The sequence below is a fragment of the Actinia tenebrosa genome, unplaced genomic scaffold (genome assembly GCF_029948245.1).
Source record: "Actinia tenebrosa isolate PJP-AT-01 unplaced genomic scaffold, QUT_ActTen_1.0 PGA_scaffold7__59_contigs__length_16204524, whole genome shotgun sequence".
In the NCBI taxonomy this organism is placed as follows: domain Eukaryota; kingdom Metazoa; phylum Cnidaria; class Anthozoa; order Actiniaria; family Actiniidae; genus Actinia; species Actinia tenebrosa.
The window spans coordinates 9,962,437-9,981,951 of NW_028292584.1; the positions used below are offsets into that span (position 1 = coordinate 9,962,437).

The 19,515-nt window shown below is 36.2% G+C and overlaps 3 protein-coding genes across 6 annotated transcripts; all 3 read left to right on the plus strand.

Moving 5' to 3' along the window:
• The first annotated feature begins 1,592 nt into the window (after nucleotides 1-1,592).
• On the plus strand, nucleotides 1,593-13,462 carry LOC148905555 (uncharacterized). 4 transcript variants are annotated; one of them, XM_089040496.1, is made up of 10 exons: nucleotides 1,594-1,976; nucleotides 3,187-3,314; nucleotides 4,589-4,660; nucleotides 4,831-4,928; nucleotides 6,253-6,288; nucleotides 6,994-7,253; nucleotides 7,763-7,858; nucleotides 8,090-8,440; nucleotides 13,067-13,164; nucleotides 13,351-13,462. In XM_089040496.1, exons 2-10 carry the CDS (start codon nucleotides 3,220-3,222, stop codon nucleotides 13,364-13,366), a joined length of 1,122 nt encoding a protein of 373 aa, XP_088896622.1. In that variant the 5' UTR covers nucleotides 1,594-1,976; nucleotides 3,187-3,219; the 3' UTR covers nucleotides 13,367-13,462. The 4 variants fall into 4 exon arrangements, with proteins under 4 accessions (XP_088896625.1, XP_088896622.1, XP_088896624.1 ...); XM_089040497.1 differs by lacking the exon at nucleotides 1,594-1,976 and adding an exon at nucleotides 2,443-2,518; XM_089040499.1 differs by lacking the exon at nucleotides 7,763-7,858 and having other exon boundaries at nucleotides 1,593-1,976.
• LOC116301197 (uncharacterized) lies at nucleotides 13,403-15,090 on the plus strand. The gene is made up of 5 exons (XM_089040502.1): nucleotides 13,403-13,475; nucleotides 13,875-14,074; nucleotides 14,217-14,288; nucleotides 14,662-14,734; nucleotides 14,880-15,090. Exons 1-5 carry the CDS (start codon nucleotides 13,458-13,460, stop codon nucleotides 15,087-15,089), a joined length of 573 nt encoding a protein of 190 aa, XP_088896628.1. The 5' UTR covers nucleotides 13,403-13,457; the 3' UTR covers nucleotide 15,090.
• A 471-nt stretch (nucleotides 15,091-15,561) lies between these two features.
• LOC148905556 (relaxin receptor 2-like) lies at nucleotides 15,562-16,692 on the plus strand. Its single transcript, XM_089040501.1, has one exon. It carries the CDS (start codon nucleotides 15,562-15,564, stop codon nucleotides 16,282-16,284), a length of 723 nt encoding a protein of 240 aa, XP_088896627.1. The 3' UTR covers nucleotides 16,285-16,692.
• The last annotated feature ends 2,823 nt before the right edge of the window (nucleotides 16,693-19,515 follow it).

Sequence of the window (19,515 nt, forward strand, 5' to 3'; positions counted from 1 at the left end):
ACATCTTTTGGTGCACTTCTTGTGCGTCTGACGCTTTCCTCGTCTTACTCGTCTTGGTTGGTTGAGTGAGCTCTTGTTCAGATTGATCAGATTCTCGAGAGTCTGATGAGGACATAACTAAAAATTAACACTCAATCTTGTTTTTGACAGCATCTCTTCTTCTCTCTTTAGGCGTCTTCTAACTGGCGTACTAGTTCATCTATACCTTTGCTAAATATTCTCCTTTTCTATTGCCTTAGATTGAGGCTTTGTGTCAGGATCAGCTGTGGCCTGTCTGAACCGTTTTCTTGACTGTGCCCTTCATTCTTGTCATGAGCTGCTTCTCTCCGCTTTCCAAATATATATAGAGCTGACCAACTCGCTCGATAAGTCCTGTGTCCGCTATTCTGGATTTACACATTGAACCAACGCCTCTGTCCCAGTCCTTTCCCATACACTGCTGATAGCATTCAACTACAAATTCGCTCTGGTATTAACTCTTTGCAAAAAAAAAATGATGCGAATAGGATGAATTGCTTTATGTTCGTAACGCAAGAGTAATCGTTTTGTTTTTTTTAGTGAAAAAAATTCATAAAGCAGCATTTTTAACCCCGTTATGGGAAATCGTTCTAATAACATAATATTCAAATACTACAACACAACAGAACAAGAGATTGGGCTGCCTGTGAGTAGACGATCCTATTCGTGCAGCAGTTTTATAAATTCTGCGTCTTGATTAAACATAATCGGTAACATTCTGCCGAGGGGAAGCTACGTTAGTGCAATTAACCCCCAAATTGACCTAAATTGATATTTCCTGGCATTCGACAATGATATCTGTGATATGATCGTGAGTCATCAAACTTGAGAGAGCAGAATAATCTAAATTTATGAAACATAGGATATCAAACTCTTACTTATATTTGGCACACTTCACCTTTTCGGCGCTAGATTGGATTGTGTTACGGTCACCAAAAAGTTCGGACATCGTTCTCGGATTTCCATACAAATTGACTGACTTTAAAGAGAAAATTTAGGTTCTTTATTTTTCTATAGTAACAGCAGTAAGAACAGCTTCAATCAAACTAGAAAAATGATTATTTACTTGTATTTAGAGAACTAATTAAACACTACCAAGTAAATAGTTCATTTAGAATCAGTAAATTTGTACGGAAATTCGAGAACAATGTCCGAACTTTTTGGTGACCGTAACACAATCTAAAGCTATTTATACCCCGCGGGCTAGCGCCGAAAAGGTGAATTAGAAAAACTAAGTGAAATTCTTGTTTTATGGCTCAAGAAAGGGAAATAGAATGATCACCGAGTGTGTTCTTTAAATATTTGAAGTTTAAGAATTCTTCGATTTACAGAAATTACCAATGCATGCACTTAAGCATATTTTGTCATGTGAGATATTTTGATTGAGATAAGGGCCGTTATAAACAACATTGATCATTGACCATTTGCCAATTCTTCTCAGATGACCATTACCACATTTCATATTTCGAATATATGCTAAGCACGGAGCATTTGCTTCTTTGATCATTGATCATTTGCCAATTCTGCTCAGATGACCATTACCGCATTTCATACTTCAAATAATTTCTAAACGCGACTTACTAAGCACTGCTCAGATGACCATTACCACATTTCATATACTTCGAATATATGCTAAGCACGGAGCATTTGCTTCTTTGATCATTGATCATTTGCCAATTCTGCTCAGATGACCATAACCGCATTTCATACTTCAAATAATTTCTAAACGCGACTTACTAAGCACTGCTCAGATGACCATTACCACATTTCATATACTTCGAATATATGCTAAGCACGGAGCATTTGCTTCTTTGATCATTGATCATTTGCCAATTCTGCTCAGATGACCATAACCGCATTTCATACTTCAAATAATTTTTAAACGCGACTTACTAAGCACAGAGCATTTGCCTCTTCATACTACATTTAGAGCTGTTCTCTCCATTCGATCCGTATAGGTAAGTCCCCTTCGCCCCTTTTTACCTCTTCTATAATAGTGATAATTTCATAAGCATGATTAACTTATTCCTTTATTTTTCCTGATTTCTCGTCATATAGCTTTTTGGATATTCCTTCTCCGCTTAAAAAAAACTTCGTTTAATTCATTTATTGTGGTACTATTAGTTGCCGGCAGTTTTTAGACAATTTTCACATATGATTGTAAGAAGTGCATGTCAAGTTCGATATGAACTTCTACTTCACTCTACGTTTTCAGGATGAGTTCGGCTTGTTGAGACTTTCTTCTCACTAGCCATGGGCATTCTATCCTGCGAGCAGAGTCTCCTTATGGGCATTATAAGGGAAAAATGAAATTGCATCCACATATCGATGAAATATTCCTCATCACCAAGGGAAAGATAAATTATGACTACATGCCCTGAGCGTTCAAGAATAAGATTTCTCCAATTCGCCCGAGAGGAATTCAATTGGGAAAGGTTTTTTTGCCCAGAGGGTTCATAAGTCAGTATAAGATTTGGCCAATTCGTCTACCGCAGTTTGGGTAAGTTTAATTGTTTTGTCAAACTTCTATTATGTTCACAGCGGCTTAATTTCAATGGGTTGTGTGAGATAAAATTTCATGTCCAGAGGGTGCCATTTTGGTGTACGTTGCTCACTTATTTTTAGCTGGGCATGAGAATTGATTGCCTTTCCACCCCTGATTTACGGATTGATCAAAGCATTAAGAATGCACTAAATGACATGACGGCATTTTTCAATAAATTCGAATTTACAATCTAACTCTGCTCTCCTAAATTTAGTTACTCAAAGCAGGATATCCTTGAAAGCATTCAGCTATTTTTTGTATTTTTATAAGGTCATGAGCCTAGAAAGAAGATGACTAAATCTTCTGGTATTTCGTTCTTCTTATTGGTTTAGTCTTTCTACTTTTAACTGAATAAATTGGTTGTTGATATAATTATCCTGAAATTCGCACATGCCGTTAAAAGTATTTTAACAAGTGGCCCATTGCCCCAGGACCACGTTCAAATATTTCAATTCAAAAGAGCATTGCAAAAGGAAAAAAAAAGAAAAGAAGAAGAAGAAGAAAAAAGAAAAAAGAAAGAACAAAAAGAAAAAGAAATACAAGAAAGAAAGAAGGAAAAGTTGCTTTTCATGACCTGTTAAGCTTCAAAAGACTTATTTCACAGGGGAATTTCCTCTTTCTAGGGACTAGAAGATCTTCATGTCCAATCAATAGACATGAATCACAAGTGCATCGTTCGGACATTGGCTACAGTTGCTATTTTACTCTTGGTTGTGAAAGAGAGCAGAGAAAGTGACCTAGACCCCTCTGGGTAAGTTTCTTCATAGTATCTTTTGTACTGAAAGTGAAATGAAGAGAAACATAACGAAAAATATTTATATTAGCATTTAAAGAAGAAATGTCAGCAAAAATGTGCGAACAAACAAACCGGGACCAGTTAAACAAAATATAAGATAATAAAATTAAAAAGACTTACGCCAGTCGTCGGAAGAGAGCAATTTAAATCAGTTATTAAATTACTAAATACTATTGACCTCAGCTCAGCTCAGCCCATCACAATCACTCATTCCATGATTGTTTGTAACATATAAGCTTATCTTTTTTTCAATATATGCTTTATCTAGGCTTCATTTAGTGATGCTCCTGATTGGTTCCAGTATGACTTAAATTTGATTTCTTTGTATCCCCACAGTAAACATTCCTTATTAAAATGTCGTGGCAACGAATGTAAATAAATTTCGCTCATGAATATTTTCAGTTTGGGTAGGCCCTAACCTTAAAACTAGAACCACTGCTTGTATTTCGTTTGGAAAAATATATTCAAGGCAAATATATTTTCCAAGGAAAGGCCAAAAAATATGTTTAATTTGGAATTTGGGATCTTTGACGGGCAAAAGAAAAATCGATAACTTCAGTCTCTTACACATTAAAACGTTTAGATGAAACTTGGGTTACGGCGTTGGAAGCAAAGTTTCAATAGATCGTTGCACGGAGCCTGAAACTTGTCGTGAAACTTGGCTCGTAACAAAGTTGTACACAAGTTCTAGAAAATCCTAGATTTTCTCCTGAAACTATTATAAATATGACCAAAGCATATTTAGGCTGTAATGCTGATTAAATGAAACAAGTCTTGTCAGTAAGATGTAGCAGGCGACATTTCAAACCAGAAAAGAGGGACAGAAATTTCAAAAATATTATATTATCAATCTCATGTAATCTTACTTCCTAAAATTTATTATCTTATGATCAATTCACGAATAGAATATTTAAAAACATGATTCGGCCACTTTGCCATACTCCCGAGACATCGGCAGAGCTGAGGCGTCGTATGGATTTCGGACCTGACGGCAATTAATCCTTCTGCCCTTGGGTGTATAAATCAAGCAAGAAAAAGTTCTAGACCGAAGGCATCAGGGGAGAGACTAGCCGGGAACAACGAAACAAGCACCACGAAAAATATAAATTTAGTGACTTTTGAAAATTCGATAGCAATGTTGAATATTTTTGGAAGTTTATCTAACCTTTTGAAAATAACGATTTTAGGAAATAAAACCATATCACCTTTTTTCCTTTCACTTCTTATAGAGATAATGTGTGTTATGGAACTACAACAAGCTTTCAAGCAGACTGTGACTTCGGCTTGTGTGACGAAAACAGGTAAAATAGTGACGGACCTGTTTCTCTGTCAAATCATCAAGTTAATTTTGGCATTTACTTAAATAATAACCTTATGATACCTTAAGCTTCAATTTTTCATTATTTTATTATCGATACACATATACATAATTAACATTATTTTTTAACATTCCTCCCCCGCTTAACGCTAGCGGCAGCGGTGACAGTGATTCTGAATCATGGAGGGACGACACTGATACTTACTCCTGTTGTCCAGGATGGCTACAAAGTGGACGTCACTGCTCAATACGTAATGTGTTATTATGATGTTGAATAGGGGAGTAGGCAGGGGGATGAAATGGGGGGAAAGGGGGTCAATGGGGGCGGGGGGTCAAGGCAACAACATAGGGTGCCACATATCTAAAAGCTAAAATTAAGCCGGCACCTCTTAGAGTTTTTGAACGGAAATAAGACACCTGAAATAATACGATGGAACAGAATGGCAGTTGCTATTCAGGAAATTTATTTTCGGTTCGTTTCATCCCTGATGTATTACGTTATTGCTGGTGATCATGAATGGAGAGCATAAGAACAATAAGAAAAGCCCGTGGAAAAATTCGATTTGCTTGCTTTGACTTTGATAAATGACGGACAGAACTAGAGAAGAGGCCAAGATGATACATAACATTAATAATAATAATAATAATAATAATAATAATAATAATAATATTAATATTAATAATAATACAAAGCAAGAAGGATTCAAGACCAATTCAATAAACCAAGAAGAATTGAACACTTACGATATATCGGTTTTTGTGACAAGAGCAACGGCTTATTCTACCTATGACAAGGCAAAGATAACTGAGCTGGAGGGACTAAATGCAGCCAAATTTGTACCGCATCAATGAAGTCTATAGGAATATAGCATCAGTTGAAGAAAAATGTAAAGCAAGTAGAGAGTAATGGCAATAATTCATCATAATTGTATTGATTAATTAAGTGCAATAAAATAAACCTTAAATATTCTGTAAGACCAAATGAAAATTTATTATTTATGGATTTATTAACACGATTAAATTCAACTTAAAGACCAAGAAACCAGCAAAACATTGGTGTTTAATCCTGTATAAGTGCGCAGATTAAAGGTCGTTAAACCTAGATTTACATTGATTTAAGTGAATTTAAGAAACCTCACCAAACACTTAACTAAAGAGATTTAAATAGGACATTAAATCTCAGGAAAGTTAAATTTATTAAATTTAATTAAAAAATTAAAGTTAACTTTAATACCTCATTAAGTTTATTTTCATGTAGCTTTTTAAAGCTACCGATTGTACATTAAGAGCTGACTTCTGTCGCTTAGATCATAGCCAATCGGTACCTTTTGGGTAAATATTATTACTGAGTTTCCACGCTCAACTGCACAGGCCTCGGGTACCTTTAAGGGATCATTTTCAAAATTTCCGACGAGCATCCCTGCCCTTCCATTCTATATAGGAGTGGCCGGCACTGACACATCAAAATATAAAATATATTTGCAAACATATGCAAATAATTATGCATTATATACTTTAAACTGTAAATGTATCTTTCTTTTTGCCATTTATATATGTATATGTATGTATTTATAGGTGACCCTTGTCCAAGAGGAAGAAAAAATTGCACCGGTAACCGCAAATAATATAGCAACTATTTTGAAGCTTTACAAACAAACAAACAAGCAAACACTACTTAACCCAACCCAACCCAACCCAACCCAACCCAATCCAACCCCACCCCACCACACCCCACCCCACCCTACCCAACCCCATCCCACCCCACCCCACCCAACCCCACTCCACCCCACCCCACCCCACCCAACCCAACCCAATCCAACCCAATCCAATCCAATCCAACCCTACCCCACCCCACCCAACCCCACCCAACCCAACCCAACCCAATCCAATCCAATCCAACCCCACCCCACCCAACCCCACCCAACCCCACCCAACCCAACCCAACCCAACCCAACCCAATCCAATTCAATCCAACCTCACCCCACCCCACCCCACCCCACCCAACCCCACCCCACCCCACCCCACCCCACCCCACCCAACCCAACCCAACCCAACCCAACCCAATCCAATCCAATCCAACCCCACCCCACCCAACCCAACCCCACCCCACACAACCCCACCCCACACAACCCAACCCAACCCAACCCAACCCAACAAATAATATTCCTTAAAATATTCATTCATATTTCGAAAATGTCAATAAAATGCTAAAAATTCTAGTAACGATTTTGAACGATACGATTTTGAACGATACGACAATGCAAAAGGCTGACTTATTTGATTTTTATTGTTTCTAAAAATATCGCATGACTTTAGATTTTCCAAACATCTACGTTCCTAAGCCATCTGTGTCATACCGTAATGACTCTGCTGTGCCCAAGATGGAGATGGTTTGCAGTTTTGACTTTCCTGTGTGGAGGAACGTCTCATACCTGGTTGAATGGTATGGGAGATCAACTAAACCTGTCATGAAGGACATGTGGTGTGTTCCAGACCAGCCAGCAGATGCTCAGAATGATTGTACACGAAGGCAAAGTTCCATTGTACTTCCAGATCACTTTGCATTAGGCGACACGGTAAGTTGCAAGATATATGCCAAATCATATACAGTCACTGTATGTTGATAGACTCATTCAGCTTGGGTATAATGGTCTTCCCATTTCAGAGAACGCGCAATTCCCTAGAGTTTTTTTTACGTTGTGAGATGATACATTTTAATATGGATGTACATTTGATACGAAGAATCTTGTTCTCAAGAGATTGACACGTAGGCTGGAATAGAAAACCTCAAATTGTCTATTGGTGATGATATTAGAGGAATTCTGAAAGGAAGGAAGATAAGTAAGATCGAAAACGAATAAGCCTTGCGCGAAGAAAACGATGTAGTGCATTTTGGATTTTTTTTACTTAACGATTCTTTTAAAAAGGATAACATCTTGATCTCGAATAAAAATTAAACGATTGGAATTCTTTTACCGATTTTATTTCCATCTTTCAATTTTGTGTAGTCTTGGTTCCCTTTGCCTATTGGGAGCTCCGCTTTTACGCAATGTCTAAATTTATGTTAATAAAATTAAATAAACAGGTGTGGTGCAAAATTTTCATGAAGTTCTCTACAAAAAAGACAAATAAATGGACAGCAAAAGGAAAAGACAGTAATCATTATTACGTAGGAATCGAGGTAGGTTCCAGCCTGTAGTTTCTTTTGCTGTTGCTACTAGCGCTTTTGTTGTTGTTGTTTACTTGCGTCCTAATTTGTCTCCTTTTTAGATTAGATTTTCTGATTTTTTACTAAATTCATTTGGCCTAGAACTGTCTGTCTCTTTGATATTCGGACTTTTTGACTTGATAAGTAACATTAAGTGACAAAAATGTGCATTCATGATTTGATAGAATCTGTAAATGTTTCCAGGTTTCTCCACGTCACGTGATTGTCAAAGAATGCAACGTAGCAGAGAACATAACAGTTACCTTAAGACCAACTGTTCCTATTTTACCCACCATGAATGTCCCTGGATCTGACAGTGTAGTAGTGTCTGTGTTGATACCCCAAAAGTACAAAGCACAAAGAAGACAAGCGGCAGTTGACAAATGCCAAGTTGAACTGAAAACACAAGACATAACTCGTGGTAAAACAATCACAATTAGAGGAATCTGTGACAACCAACAAGACCAAAGACAAAGCTTTTCCTTTCGTTTCAAACCGCAAACCATTAGCAGCAATTGGAAAGATGTGGATAACTATCAACCGCCAGCCGTCAAGGTACAAAATAAAAGAGCTATTCCACACAAGAGCTTTAAAAATGCAACGTACACTTTTAGAACTTAGGTTTGCAAATGATCAAGAACACCAGGCACTGCGTTGATCTGTATTGTATAGCAATTCATCACTGATCCGATAATTTTACCATTTTCTATTAACGCCTTTACAAAACACTTAACACGCCTTTTGAAAGCGAACATCTCCGATTGTAAAATGTTAAAGTTTCTTCTCAATACAGATTGATCGGGTGCTTGAGGCCGAAAAACCGGGACATACACACTCGATGACTTACCGCTATTTAAAAAGCATTTTTAGAAGCTATTTCATTCCTTCCTTCCTTCCTTCCTTCCTTCCTTCCTTCCTTCCTTTCTTCCTTCATTCCTTCCTTCCTTCATTCCTTCATTCCTTCATTCCTTCATTCCTTCATTCCTTCATTCCTTCCTTCCTTCCTTCCTTCCTTCCTTCCTTCGTCCTTCCTTCATTCCTTCATTCCTTCATTCCTCATTCCTTCATTCCTTCATTCCTTCATTCCTTCATTCCTTCATTCCTTCATTCCTTCATTCCTTCATTCCTCGAAAAAGAGAGAGGAACTGCAGTCCTTACATTCTTCATTCCTTCATTCCTTCAATTCCTTCAATCCTTCATATCCTTCATTCCGTCATATCCTTCATTCCCTTCATTCTTCATTCCTTCAATTCACTTCATTCCTTCATTCCTTCATTCCTACATTCTTATCCGATCATTGTCCTTCATTCCTTCATGTCGTCTCTTCATTCCTTCATATTCCTTACATTCTTCATTCCTTCATATATTTCATTCTTCATTCCTATCATTCCTTCATTCCTTCATTCCTTCAATTCCTTCATTCCTTCATTCCTTCAATGTCCTTCATCTTCATTCCTTCATTTCCTTCATTCCTTCATTCCGCATTCCTTCATTCCTTCATTCCTTCATTCCTTCAGTCCTTCATTCCTTCATTCATTCACTCACTCACTCACTCACTCATTCACTCACTCACTCACTCACTCCCTCACTCACTCACTCACTCACTCACTCATCCACTTAAAAAAAGGGATTCATTTTTATGACACCTGAAACGACATTTATGTAGTATTAGAATTTTCAATTAATCTTCAAATTAACTCTTTGTGTTAGTGGACTTATTTTGATATCTTTTCTTGGATGTAACAAGTCTTTACTAATTTTATTACATTAAGTTTTTCTTCGCTTGCAGTATATAGTCTGGACTTCGCAGTGCAAGGATCTTCCTTCATCAGTTACTTGACACAATTTCTCAGGGTCTGGAAGGAGGGGTCCGGATCCCTAAATCCCGCGTCCCGCGAAAATAAAAAAATCAAAAACAATACTAGGCAAAATACCACATCCAGGACATTGAATTTGGCAATACCCGGGTCACGGCCGATGCCAATGTCTCGAATCCCGTAGATTGTTTTCTAGTTTCGCGGATCGCGGTATAGTATAATTACAGAAGGACAGATCTTTGTTTTCTCTATTGGTTTTGGTTGCTGATAATACCACTCAAGGCATTGAAAGCAGGTAGCTTCTTTGGAAACAAGGTAGCTTCTCTGGAAAAGGAACTCCCATGACACACCCCTTGATCAACCTCTGGTCCTTATTTAAAAAGAAACAAGTTATGATGATAACTTGGCAAAAGAAACCTTTCAAAAAATCGTTTTTGAAAGCTAGTTAAAATGAATTATGAAATTTGCCTTTACTTCATGGGAAAATCAAACTTTTTCCGATCAAGTTCAAAAATTTAAAATGCAAATGCAATGAACATTAATTACTAATATGAGTTTAAATAATAGAAAGAAACAAGAGATTTTTTGGTCATTTTTATTAAGAGCCTCGTTTCCATGCTAGAAGTCACGTGATCAAACTCTCCTCCTTAAAGTGCATGGAAAGTTTATAAATAGCTATTCATGCATTTTGACTTCATTTTATGGCAATACGTTGAAATACAATCGGAATAAAGGTGATTTTATGATGTAGCCTCGTTTCCATGCTGGGATACTACGGGACGTTTTTCAGCCCTCCCTAAAACAAATTTTCCACAAATTTTGTTCACGTTCCTTAAGGTCCCCTTTACACTTCTAGATTAGTGGCTTGCTTTCAGCACAAAATTCTGACAGGAGTACACATGCTCCTTGGCTAGCTAGCGTGAATACCATTCCAGACAATGAATACTCCATTTTACAGTTCCTTTCAGTGACCACGAATAATTAATAGTTCCAAGTCGAAGTTGGAGTTTCCGCGTATGATAAAAAGTACAGTTTTGCTATGCGCGAAAACCCCAGCCTTGACTTGGAACTATTATTTGTGGTCACTGAATGGAAACTGTAAAATGGAGTATTCCAGGACAAGCTCAATATGCGTTTCAGCAACGGTCCATTTTAAGGTGACTGCCTACTTTTGGAAATTGATTTAAGCTTTTTTTAAAACTTCGATTTTCCGAATTGAAATTTAATGCTGATTCCAAATCTGGAAAGAAAAATAGGGTGTCCCGAGCTCGTTTTCGAGATAATCAGCATTTAATGGAAGCCTACGCACGAGCTTTTGGAGTAAAAATTGCGCCACCGGAAGTGATTAGAAAAAAATTAAGATGAATAAGATAATAGTTATTTGCAGACTATATAATTGCATGAATGAAGGCTAGTCAATCATTCTACAATAATACATGGATATTTTCGACAAAAAAACAGAGAGATACATTGATTTGTCATATTTTGTAGTTTCGGTGCTTTTAAAAAATCTCATAAAGTCGAACAAAAATCCCTACAAAAATCTATTTTTTCACGTGTTCCTGATTTAAACTTTTCCTAAAATGTTGATATAACCTAGATTTTTAGGAGTTTTTTCGAATGAGCTATCAAAAAATATAGAGTCCCGTGCAAAATTTGAGGGTTTTGCCTTGTTGAAGCTCAAAACGCGTATGGTTCTTCAATAAAGTCTTGGAGATTTTTCAGCGGTTTTTGAGCGCGCGCTCATCGTGGGCTCAATTCGAACGTTCAAAAGTAGGCAGCCACCTTAATCTTCTATATTACTATATTGTATAAAACGCCCAGTATCAAAGATCTAAAACTACAAAGGGATAAGCTGCGGGATGAAGCACGTTTAACAAATTCAGCAGAATCATGGTGTTCCTACAGATCCGTCAGAAATAAGCTAAAATTAGAAATACGATCTGCTCGTAAGGCATTTATGGAAAAAGCATTATCCTCAAATAAACCACGTGACATTTGGAAAATCATTCATCGTATTCTAAAACAAAACCCCAAGCCTTTACAACTAAACTTGGAAAGCCTTAATGAATACTTCGTAACAACAGCTCGCAGAACTACTGGTTCCCGTGCCACGCCCACAGACGAACTTATGGACATGATAGATAGCCTGCCTGAAAGGGATAATAACCCTAAGCTCTTTAAACTTAGGCAGGTAACAATAAAGAAAGTTACTTGCATTATAAAAACACTCCGTGACGATTGTTCTACTGGAGATGACCAAATACCCATCAAGTATGCGAATATGGTAAGCGACTACATAGCTGTTCCCCTCACGAGCATTATAAATAAATGTATCCAGAATTCCTATTTTCCTAAAGAATGGAAAATTGCACGGCTATCACCAATTCCTAAAGGGGAAAATCCAGTATCCAATTACCAGCTGAGGCCTATTTCAATCCTACCAGCCCTATCAAAAGTCTTCGAAGAAGTGGTTGCCCTCCAGATGGTAGAGTACATCGAACAACATGATATACTAAACTACAAAGTAACCGTAAAGGTCAATCTACCGCCACGACGTTATCAAGAATAAAGAATGACATTATTAATGCAATGAAGAAACGTGAAATGAACTTAATGGTGTTGGCAGACTTTTCCAAGGCTTTCGATACAGTTTGCTTTAAATCAGTTATCCAAAAAATGCATAACTTAGATTTCTCCAAGAACTTCCTGAAGTGGGTTCTCAATTATTTGACAAATCGAACACAGTTTGTTCAAGTCGATGATGGAACGTCAACAAAAGTTACCATGGAATTTGGCATTCCGCAAGGTTCTATACTTGGCCCATGATATTCAATTTTTAGCGGAACTTCAGGATAACTTTGATCACCGAACAACTTGTTATCAATATGCAGATGATACCACTGTCTATAAACACTGTAAGTATAATGATCTACAACAATGTGAAGCAGAAATGAACGCTACCTTAAATCAACTTACAGAGTGGTCTAGTGATTCGAACCTAGCTCTTAATGCGGACAAGACGAAGTGCATGATCTTTTCAATCCAACAGTTGTCGAAAAGATACTCCATGGCTTCATACAAGACCAACCTTATGGTGAATAATAAACAGTTGGAACGTATACAAACAACAAAATTGCTTGGCTTGTACATTAATGAAAATCTAACTTGGAACGATGACATAAAATCTTTCAGTTAAAAGGGCAGCTGTTTATTTACTTGCTCGATATTTGTTTAAAGAAATGCAGCTGTTAGTCTTTTTAAATCAATATTAATTTTATTGAATATAGTTATACAACTGATCTGGCTATCAGTGAAGTGACCCCGTTGGTTCTCAACTCACAAATTTCTTTTTTTCATGTAGGTAAAGTCGAAAAGAGGACCTAGTCATTCAGCTTCAAGCTCTTTTAAGTATAATTTTACTTTCCTCCCGCAGAGAATTGTTATTAAAAAAGTTAACAAGTAAGTAAATTATAATATCATATCAATCATTTTCTATCTAACAATAAAAGAGAAATACAGATTTCATTAAAAGATTTGCATATGATCCATAGCACTGAATAAAGCTGTCAAAGTATACGTAAAGAGAAAAGGTATTTTTAACGACAAATTCAAGATTCATAGACTTTTGAGCCAATTGCATTTTAGAATAAAGCTTGGATGACCTTGTGCCTCGTACAAGTGAAAGAATTATCTCATGGAGAACGGTGTTGTTGGGGAAGTTGAGTTGGACTCGGCAAAACAACAAATTACCGATGGCTTCTTTTTTCAAGGTAATATTTTACATTTTTATTTATTATATTGTGAAGTTAACGTACTTTATTATGCACCATATAAAAGAATCATTTCAGTACTACGAAAAAAGTCCACAATAGTGTTCCTCATAATGATATTGTTCAATAACATTTACAAACTGAATTTGGATTTTGCTATATTCCTTCATTCCTTCGTTTCTTCGTTTGCTTGTTCGTTCGTTCGTTCGTTCTTTCGTTCGTTCCTCCCTTAGTTTTATTAATGAGATGGTTTAAAGATTGAAATCTTTCCTTAGGGTTAATGCATCCAAAGGGGTTTTTTTTCGATGTTATATCATGGTAGAAAGTTCATAGCGACCATGAAAAATAATTATGATTATGATATTCATAAAGATTTTATTATTTTGAAACTATGTCCAGGTTTTGATTGCTGCAGCAACAGTTCTTTTAGTTTTTTCTTCAAAAGTTGGAGGTTTTAATTGGACTGCCTGCGAAGCATGTGACTCCATGGCTTGTACCTGTGCAAGTGCATCCTTGATCAACGTCGTCGCAAGATGTCAGTTTCGTCGCGTGACAGACCTGAAGTTTATCATCATTTCTCCCAAAGATGTTGCTCGATTGTAAGGAGTTTCTTTTATGCTTCAATGCTTCGCTGTAGCGTTACCGAATACGTTTCTTATTATTGTGAAATATTATATTCATTATTCATTATTCTTATAATTCAGTGCAATAATGAATATTGTTGATTTTTCTTCATTTAAGAAATGTTTCTAGGAACAATATTCAGTTTATCCCCCAACACTCGTTCAAAAACTATTCAAATCTAATTTACCTGTGAGTATTGATAAGCCTTGTTTCTATTTCTTAATTCTCTCTTTATGGAGCTTCCATTTTGAGCTTACCTTATGAATATGCATCCATGTCTAAATGTTTTGATTTGAGATTTGCGTGAATGAGCACATATGCTATTGATTTTACCTATAGTCAGCACCTTAGGTGCTGCAGTGGCACGTGTGTTTATGTATGTGTTTTTCTTGTCACGAGCCTTTTTGAAGGCAATAGTATATTTTATCTTAGTAGATTTAAACTTGTATTTGCATTTATATTTAACTTTTATATCATATTGTAATTTGTATTTGTCAATGCTTCTGAAAAGCCCTGTAAAGGGATAAAGTAATAAAGTATGTATGTATGTATATCTGTACAGATCATTATCTTCTAACAACATTAACGCCATTAGTGAAAGGAGCATTTGCAGGACTTGCAAAACTACGGGAATTGTAAGTGACACTAATAATGCGTTGTTGATGGGGTACCTGATTGTCGGTTAACTAATTTCTTTAGTGGTGTCACAACCTTTTATAAATACTGCTTTTGTTTTGATCCACTGAATAATAACTTTCATTGTAACATTTTTTGAAACAGGAATCTCCAAGACAACATTATCAAACAGTGGGAAACAACGTTGATTCACCAAGAGCTACCAAATCTCGTCATGTTGAACATTGCACAAAATGTTTATTGGAAGCCAGATCAACAAATTCTGTCTCTACCAAACTTAACGATTATCGATTTATTATTAATGCACAAGCCAAAGGGTTATTACTGGCGGCTATTCAAATGCTATTTAGTTAGAAGAAATATCATAAAAACATTAGAAAATACATCTATCTTTGTGGAAACAATTTCACCGTCTATTAAAGAAAACATTCATCCAAATGTCCTATTATTAAGACCGAATGACTGTTGGCAGAATAAGCTCTTTTTCCGTGATGTCAGCTACTGGAATATCATCGATGAAAGTGGCTTTTATTTTCATTGCAGGAGGCTTGAACCTTATCGTGTAGCTATAGAATCAATCCCTAAACGTCATTTTTCTCATATAAAGGAACAAAACTCATGGTATTTCGTTAGAAATTTGGAAACATCGTATTGCTGGAACGCGATCGGACGAATTCATATCATGACTTTGGTAGAAGGGATTTTTGCTTTGGTTTTAAATCTGTTTGTTATTATGACAACTTTAAGAAGCAGAGTTCTGTGAGAGTCTGTACCGCATGTTCTTGTGGCTAATATTGCTGTAGGAGACCTTTTCATCAGCATTTATATGATCATTATTGCCTGGACAAGACAAATCATGGATGCTACTCAATACTCTGCTTTCACACAGTACTGCAAAGTCGTTGGTCTTTTCTTCCTTGTTGGACAAATTTCAAGCCCTTTAATGTCGTTCATAATGACATTAGAAAGGTACTTAGCTGTTGTATACTGCATGAGACCACACATCAGAATCACTAAGGGAATGTGTTGTATTGCCATGGTAATTGTCTGGGGTTTGTCAATTTCACTGGCGGTCAGTTTCATGATTTCCCCGAAATTCTCGAATAAAACAGACAGCATGTGCATCCCGTTACAAAACACTAACAATATAGATGTACTTAAATATGTTGGAGGTATTGGAGTCGTGCTGTATATCCTTGCAATGTCCTCATATGCTTATTTGTATTTGGATTTCCGAAAGACTAACCAGAAGACCGTACAACTACAAAGAGAAAACCGCGTAGCACGTAGGATTGCACTCATTATGTTCACTAATGTTCTATTTTTTATTCTTCCTTTAGTCTTAATTGTAATTGTCACAAGTCTTAGGGACAACATACCGTACGTCAATCGATATATCTTTTCCAAAACTTTCGGAATCATTTTTCTCGGGTTTAATTCTTGTTTAAATCCCATTTTATTCTCTTTTAGAAATGAATCATTTCGTACTGAGTTGAGAAGGAATTGTTTTGTCTGTCGAAAATCTAGATCTGTTGGTCCTCAACCTTAGCTCAATAGCACAAGACTGATCACATCCCGCATGTTACAGCCAAACTAAAAAGAACCATGAACCAAATTTGTCTGGAATATGCTAAACATCGTATTCCGACCAATCACATGCGACAGTTAATTAGGAATGATTTCATTCTCGCATGCGATTGGTCAAAACACGATACTTACCATGCATTCCAGACATCTTTTAGGTGTTCACGGTTTTCCTAGTATGACTGTAAAATAAAGGAAGTATTAGGATTTGGGTGATTTAAGTGAGAAGTCGTAGCTCAAGGCATAGAATACTTTTTTTGCTGATCCTGAGGTTATTGATTTAAGTAAATGCAATCATAAAGAAATTACCAGCAGTAAACTTATAGATATTTTTAGAAACGAGACATGTATTGCTTCAAAGTTGAAAATAATAATAAATAATAAAGAACCAAAACACAGCATGAGAAATATCATGACATGATTTCCTCATCAAGGTTCTTATTGTAAAGAAGGAATCAACGATAATTAATTCATAAATAGAGGAAAAAACCTTTTTGTGGCTCAGTGAACGCCAGAGAGTCTTGCAAAAGGACATCTGGATTGGATGGCCGAAAAGAGAGCATAGGAACAAGATGGGAATCGGAAAACAACAAGAAGATGTTTTTAATTAAATCAAGTTTGGGAAACCGAAATGTCAATGATAATGTAAAATCGCGGTAGATGCTGATTGACATTTCGGTAGATAGAAAGAAGCAGCGAAAGGATTTGCGACTATATTTCTAAGATTAGAATTAGTTATTTTTAAGTAGCGATTGGGAGGTGATTGTCCCAATCCTACTGAATATTAAATTACTGGGAACCCCACTTTGTAGCAGACAAATATCTGTTTATTTCGAATAACCTCCAAATCTTATTTCAATAGCTGCTAGAAAATTATGTAGTCTAGCGACTGTTAAGTTGCGAGACGTTTTCTTATAAGATAAATATTGTAAATTTATACTAGTTCAAATTTCTCCTAGGGGATTGGGAACTAGATTATTATTATGCTTACATTTAGCAACACCGCGGTCAAACGTCTGCGTATGCGTGAAGGTCTAGAATCAAAATGGCGGATAATCTTACATGTTTTTCTGGATGAGTAAACTGTTTTCTTCGATCTTTTCGGATTGCAGCCCTGTTGCATACGTTGTTTTGTGATTTTCTTCCCTTTTATGTCGTGGAAGATAAGTGAATTACACAAAATGTCCGCAGCAGAGGATATTCCTATTGATTTTTTGAAGGAAACCAGAAAATCCGAAGGAAAATGATCTTATATAAGATTGCCGAAGGTGAGTTGATGCTTTATTTTATAGGATTGATCGATCGTACTACAGTGCAGATATGTACCGCTGGGACATGATATACTATCTTAAGCCTTTATGTGCTAAGAAGCGTCAGTCAATGAAAATACTTGTCAAAAATTTTTAAATTGAAGTCAAATACATATGATTGTTTACTTGACTTTTTAAAGGCTGCAGAGCCAGCACTGAATCCATAGAAAGTATTCTTAATTAAGCACTCCACGAAGCAATAAATTTACAATTACAAACAAGAACTTTACTAAAACTGTAAAGATATCAAAACTTTATCAAACCTTTTCCATGGCAATGAGTGTAGGTATAACCTTAGAAATTCAGATGACTTCTCAATACCAAGATTTAACACTATAACACATGGGAAGCACAGTATAAGGCATATATAGGTCGTTTCATTTGGTCAAAGCTTGATAAATCGCTCAAAATGGCTGAATCAATTAATATATTAGAAATCAAGAAAGGAAGTTGGACTTGGCCATGACTATATCTCTGCTCAGGAGTGTAAAGACTGCTTTTTGTGTCTAAATTAATTCATGTCTCTACTTGTTCTATTGAATAATTCAATTTTTATGGGTAATGCAGTGTGCTGCAGTTTTCCATTCCAGTGAACTCAAATGTCCTGATAGTAGTTTCAGTGTCTGGATAGACGTGGGGCATCTGATTTGGCTGGGGTGCAAACCTGTGGTACACAGCTATTATTTTATTATCTACACATATAATTCATGTATAACATACCAGTTGTACTAGGGATATTGGAGGGGAGAGGGTAGAGTGGGGGGGGAGGGGGGTGGAATAGATGGTGTTGGGGTGGGAATGTAAATAGGAAATAACTAACAATTAACTATGGATTTTAAGGGTTTTTATTAGGGTTAGATAGGTGTCTCCAATGAGTTTCTTAATTGTAAGCTAGAAAGAAAGACACGTTAATAAAGTTATTATTATTATTATTATGTAATATCAATGTCGATGGATTTTGTATGGATATGATTATTTCTTAAAAAAAAGTTTATGTACACATGTAATATATCGTTTATATATTGCTTATAAATTGTTTTGCATTTATCAAAAATCCATCTAAATCTTGCAGGGTGGTCTTACCAACCAATGCTCCATAAATTAGTTGCCATGAAGATGACTGTCCATGAGAAGAATGTTATTTGCCTTGCCAATTAAACACACAGACACTTAGCCATTGATGATAATGATGGCTGCTATATTGGGTTCTTGACAAGTCTTTGCAAAAAGAATGACAGTGAAGACTGTGGGACAGCTGGATTTGTATTAATAAAATCCACATCAAAAGAATCATCAACAGTAATTCCTTGAAATGAATGATTAGACAGATGTATATCACTGCCTCAGATACAGAAAAGTGAATTGGGCGCCCACCAGTAACTTGATCATGTATGTTGTTGCCCTGTCCGATACAGGATGTGATTACCATTTGCCACAATATTGACATTGTTTGGTCAGGGATTGGTAAAACCATTCTGTTTGCTATATAACACTTTGAAAGAATGATATTGATGAAAGTGCATGCTGTTAAGCCATTCCTTCCATTAAGTGTGGACTGTGATATCTGCTTTTCAAATAACCAGAACTTTCCATATTGAGTTGAAATAGATAATACATGGGCATGATGAGTTCCTTGGCCAGATAGAGAGCCAGAAGAGTTTGCACTTGAATTTGAGCTTCTTGAAGGTTGAGGGACAGAAAATGTATTTAAAATTGTTTCAACATGGTTCTTCCAATCTGTGGATTCATAATAGTCAGGGCCATGACTGTTTATATCTGGAACTTTATCTGGACTGTTTCATTTTCCTCATTATTACTTATATTATTGATACTGTTAGATGTACTTGTAGGCAATGGAAGAGATGTGTTAAAAGAATTTGTCAGTT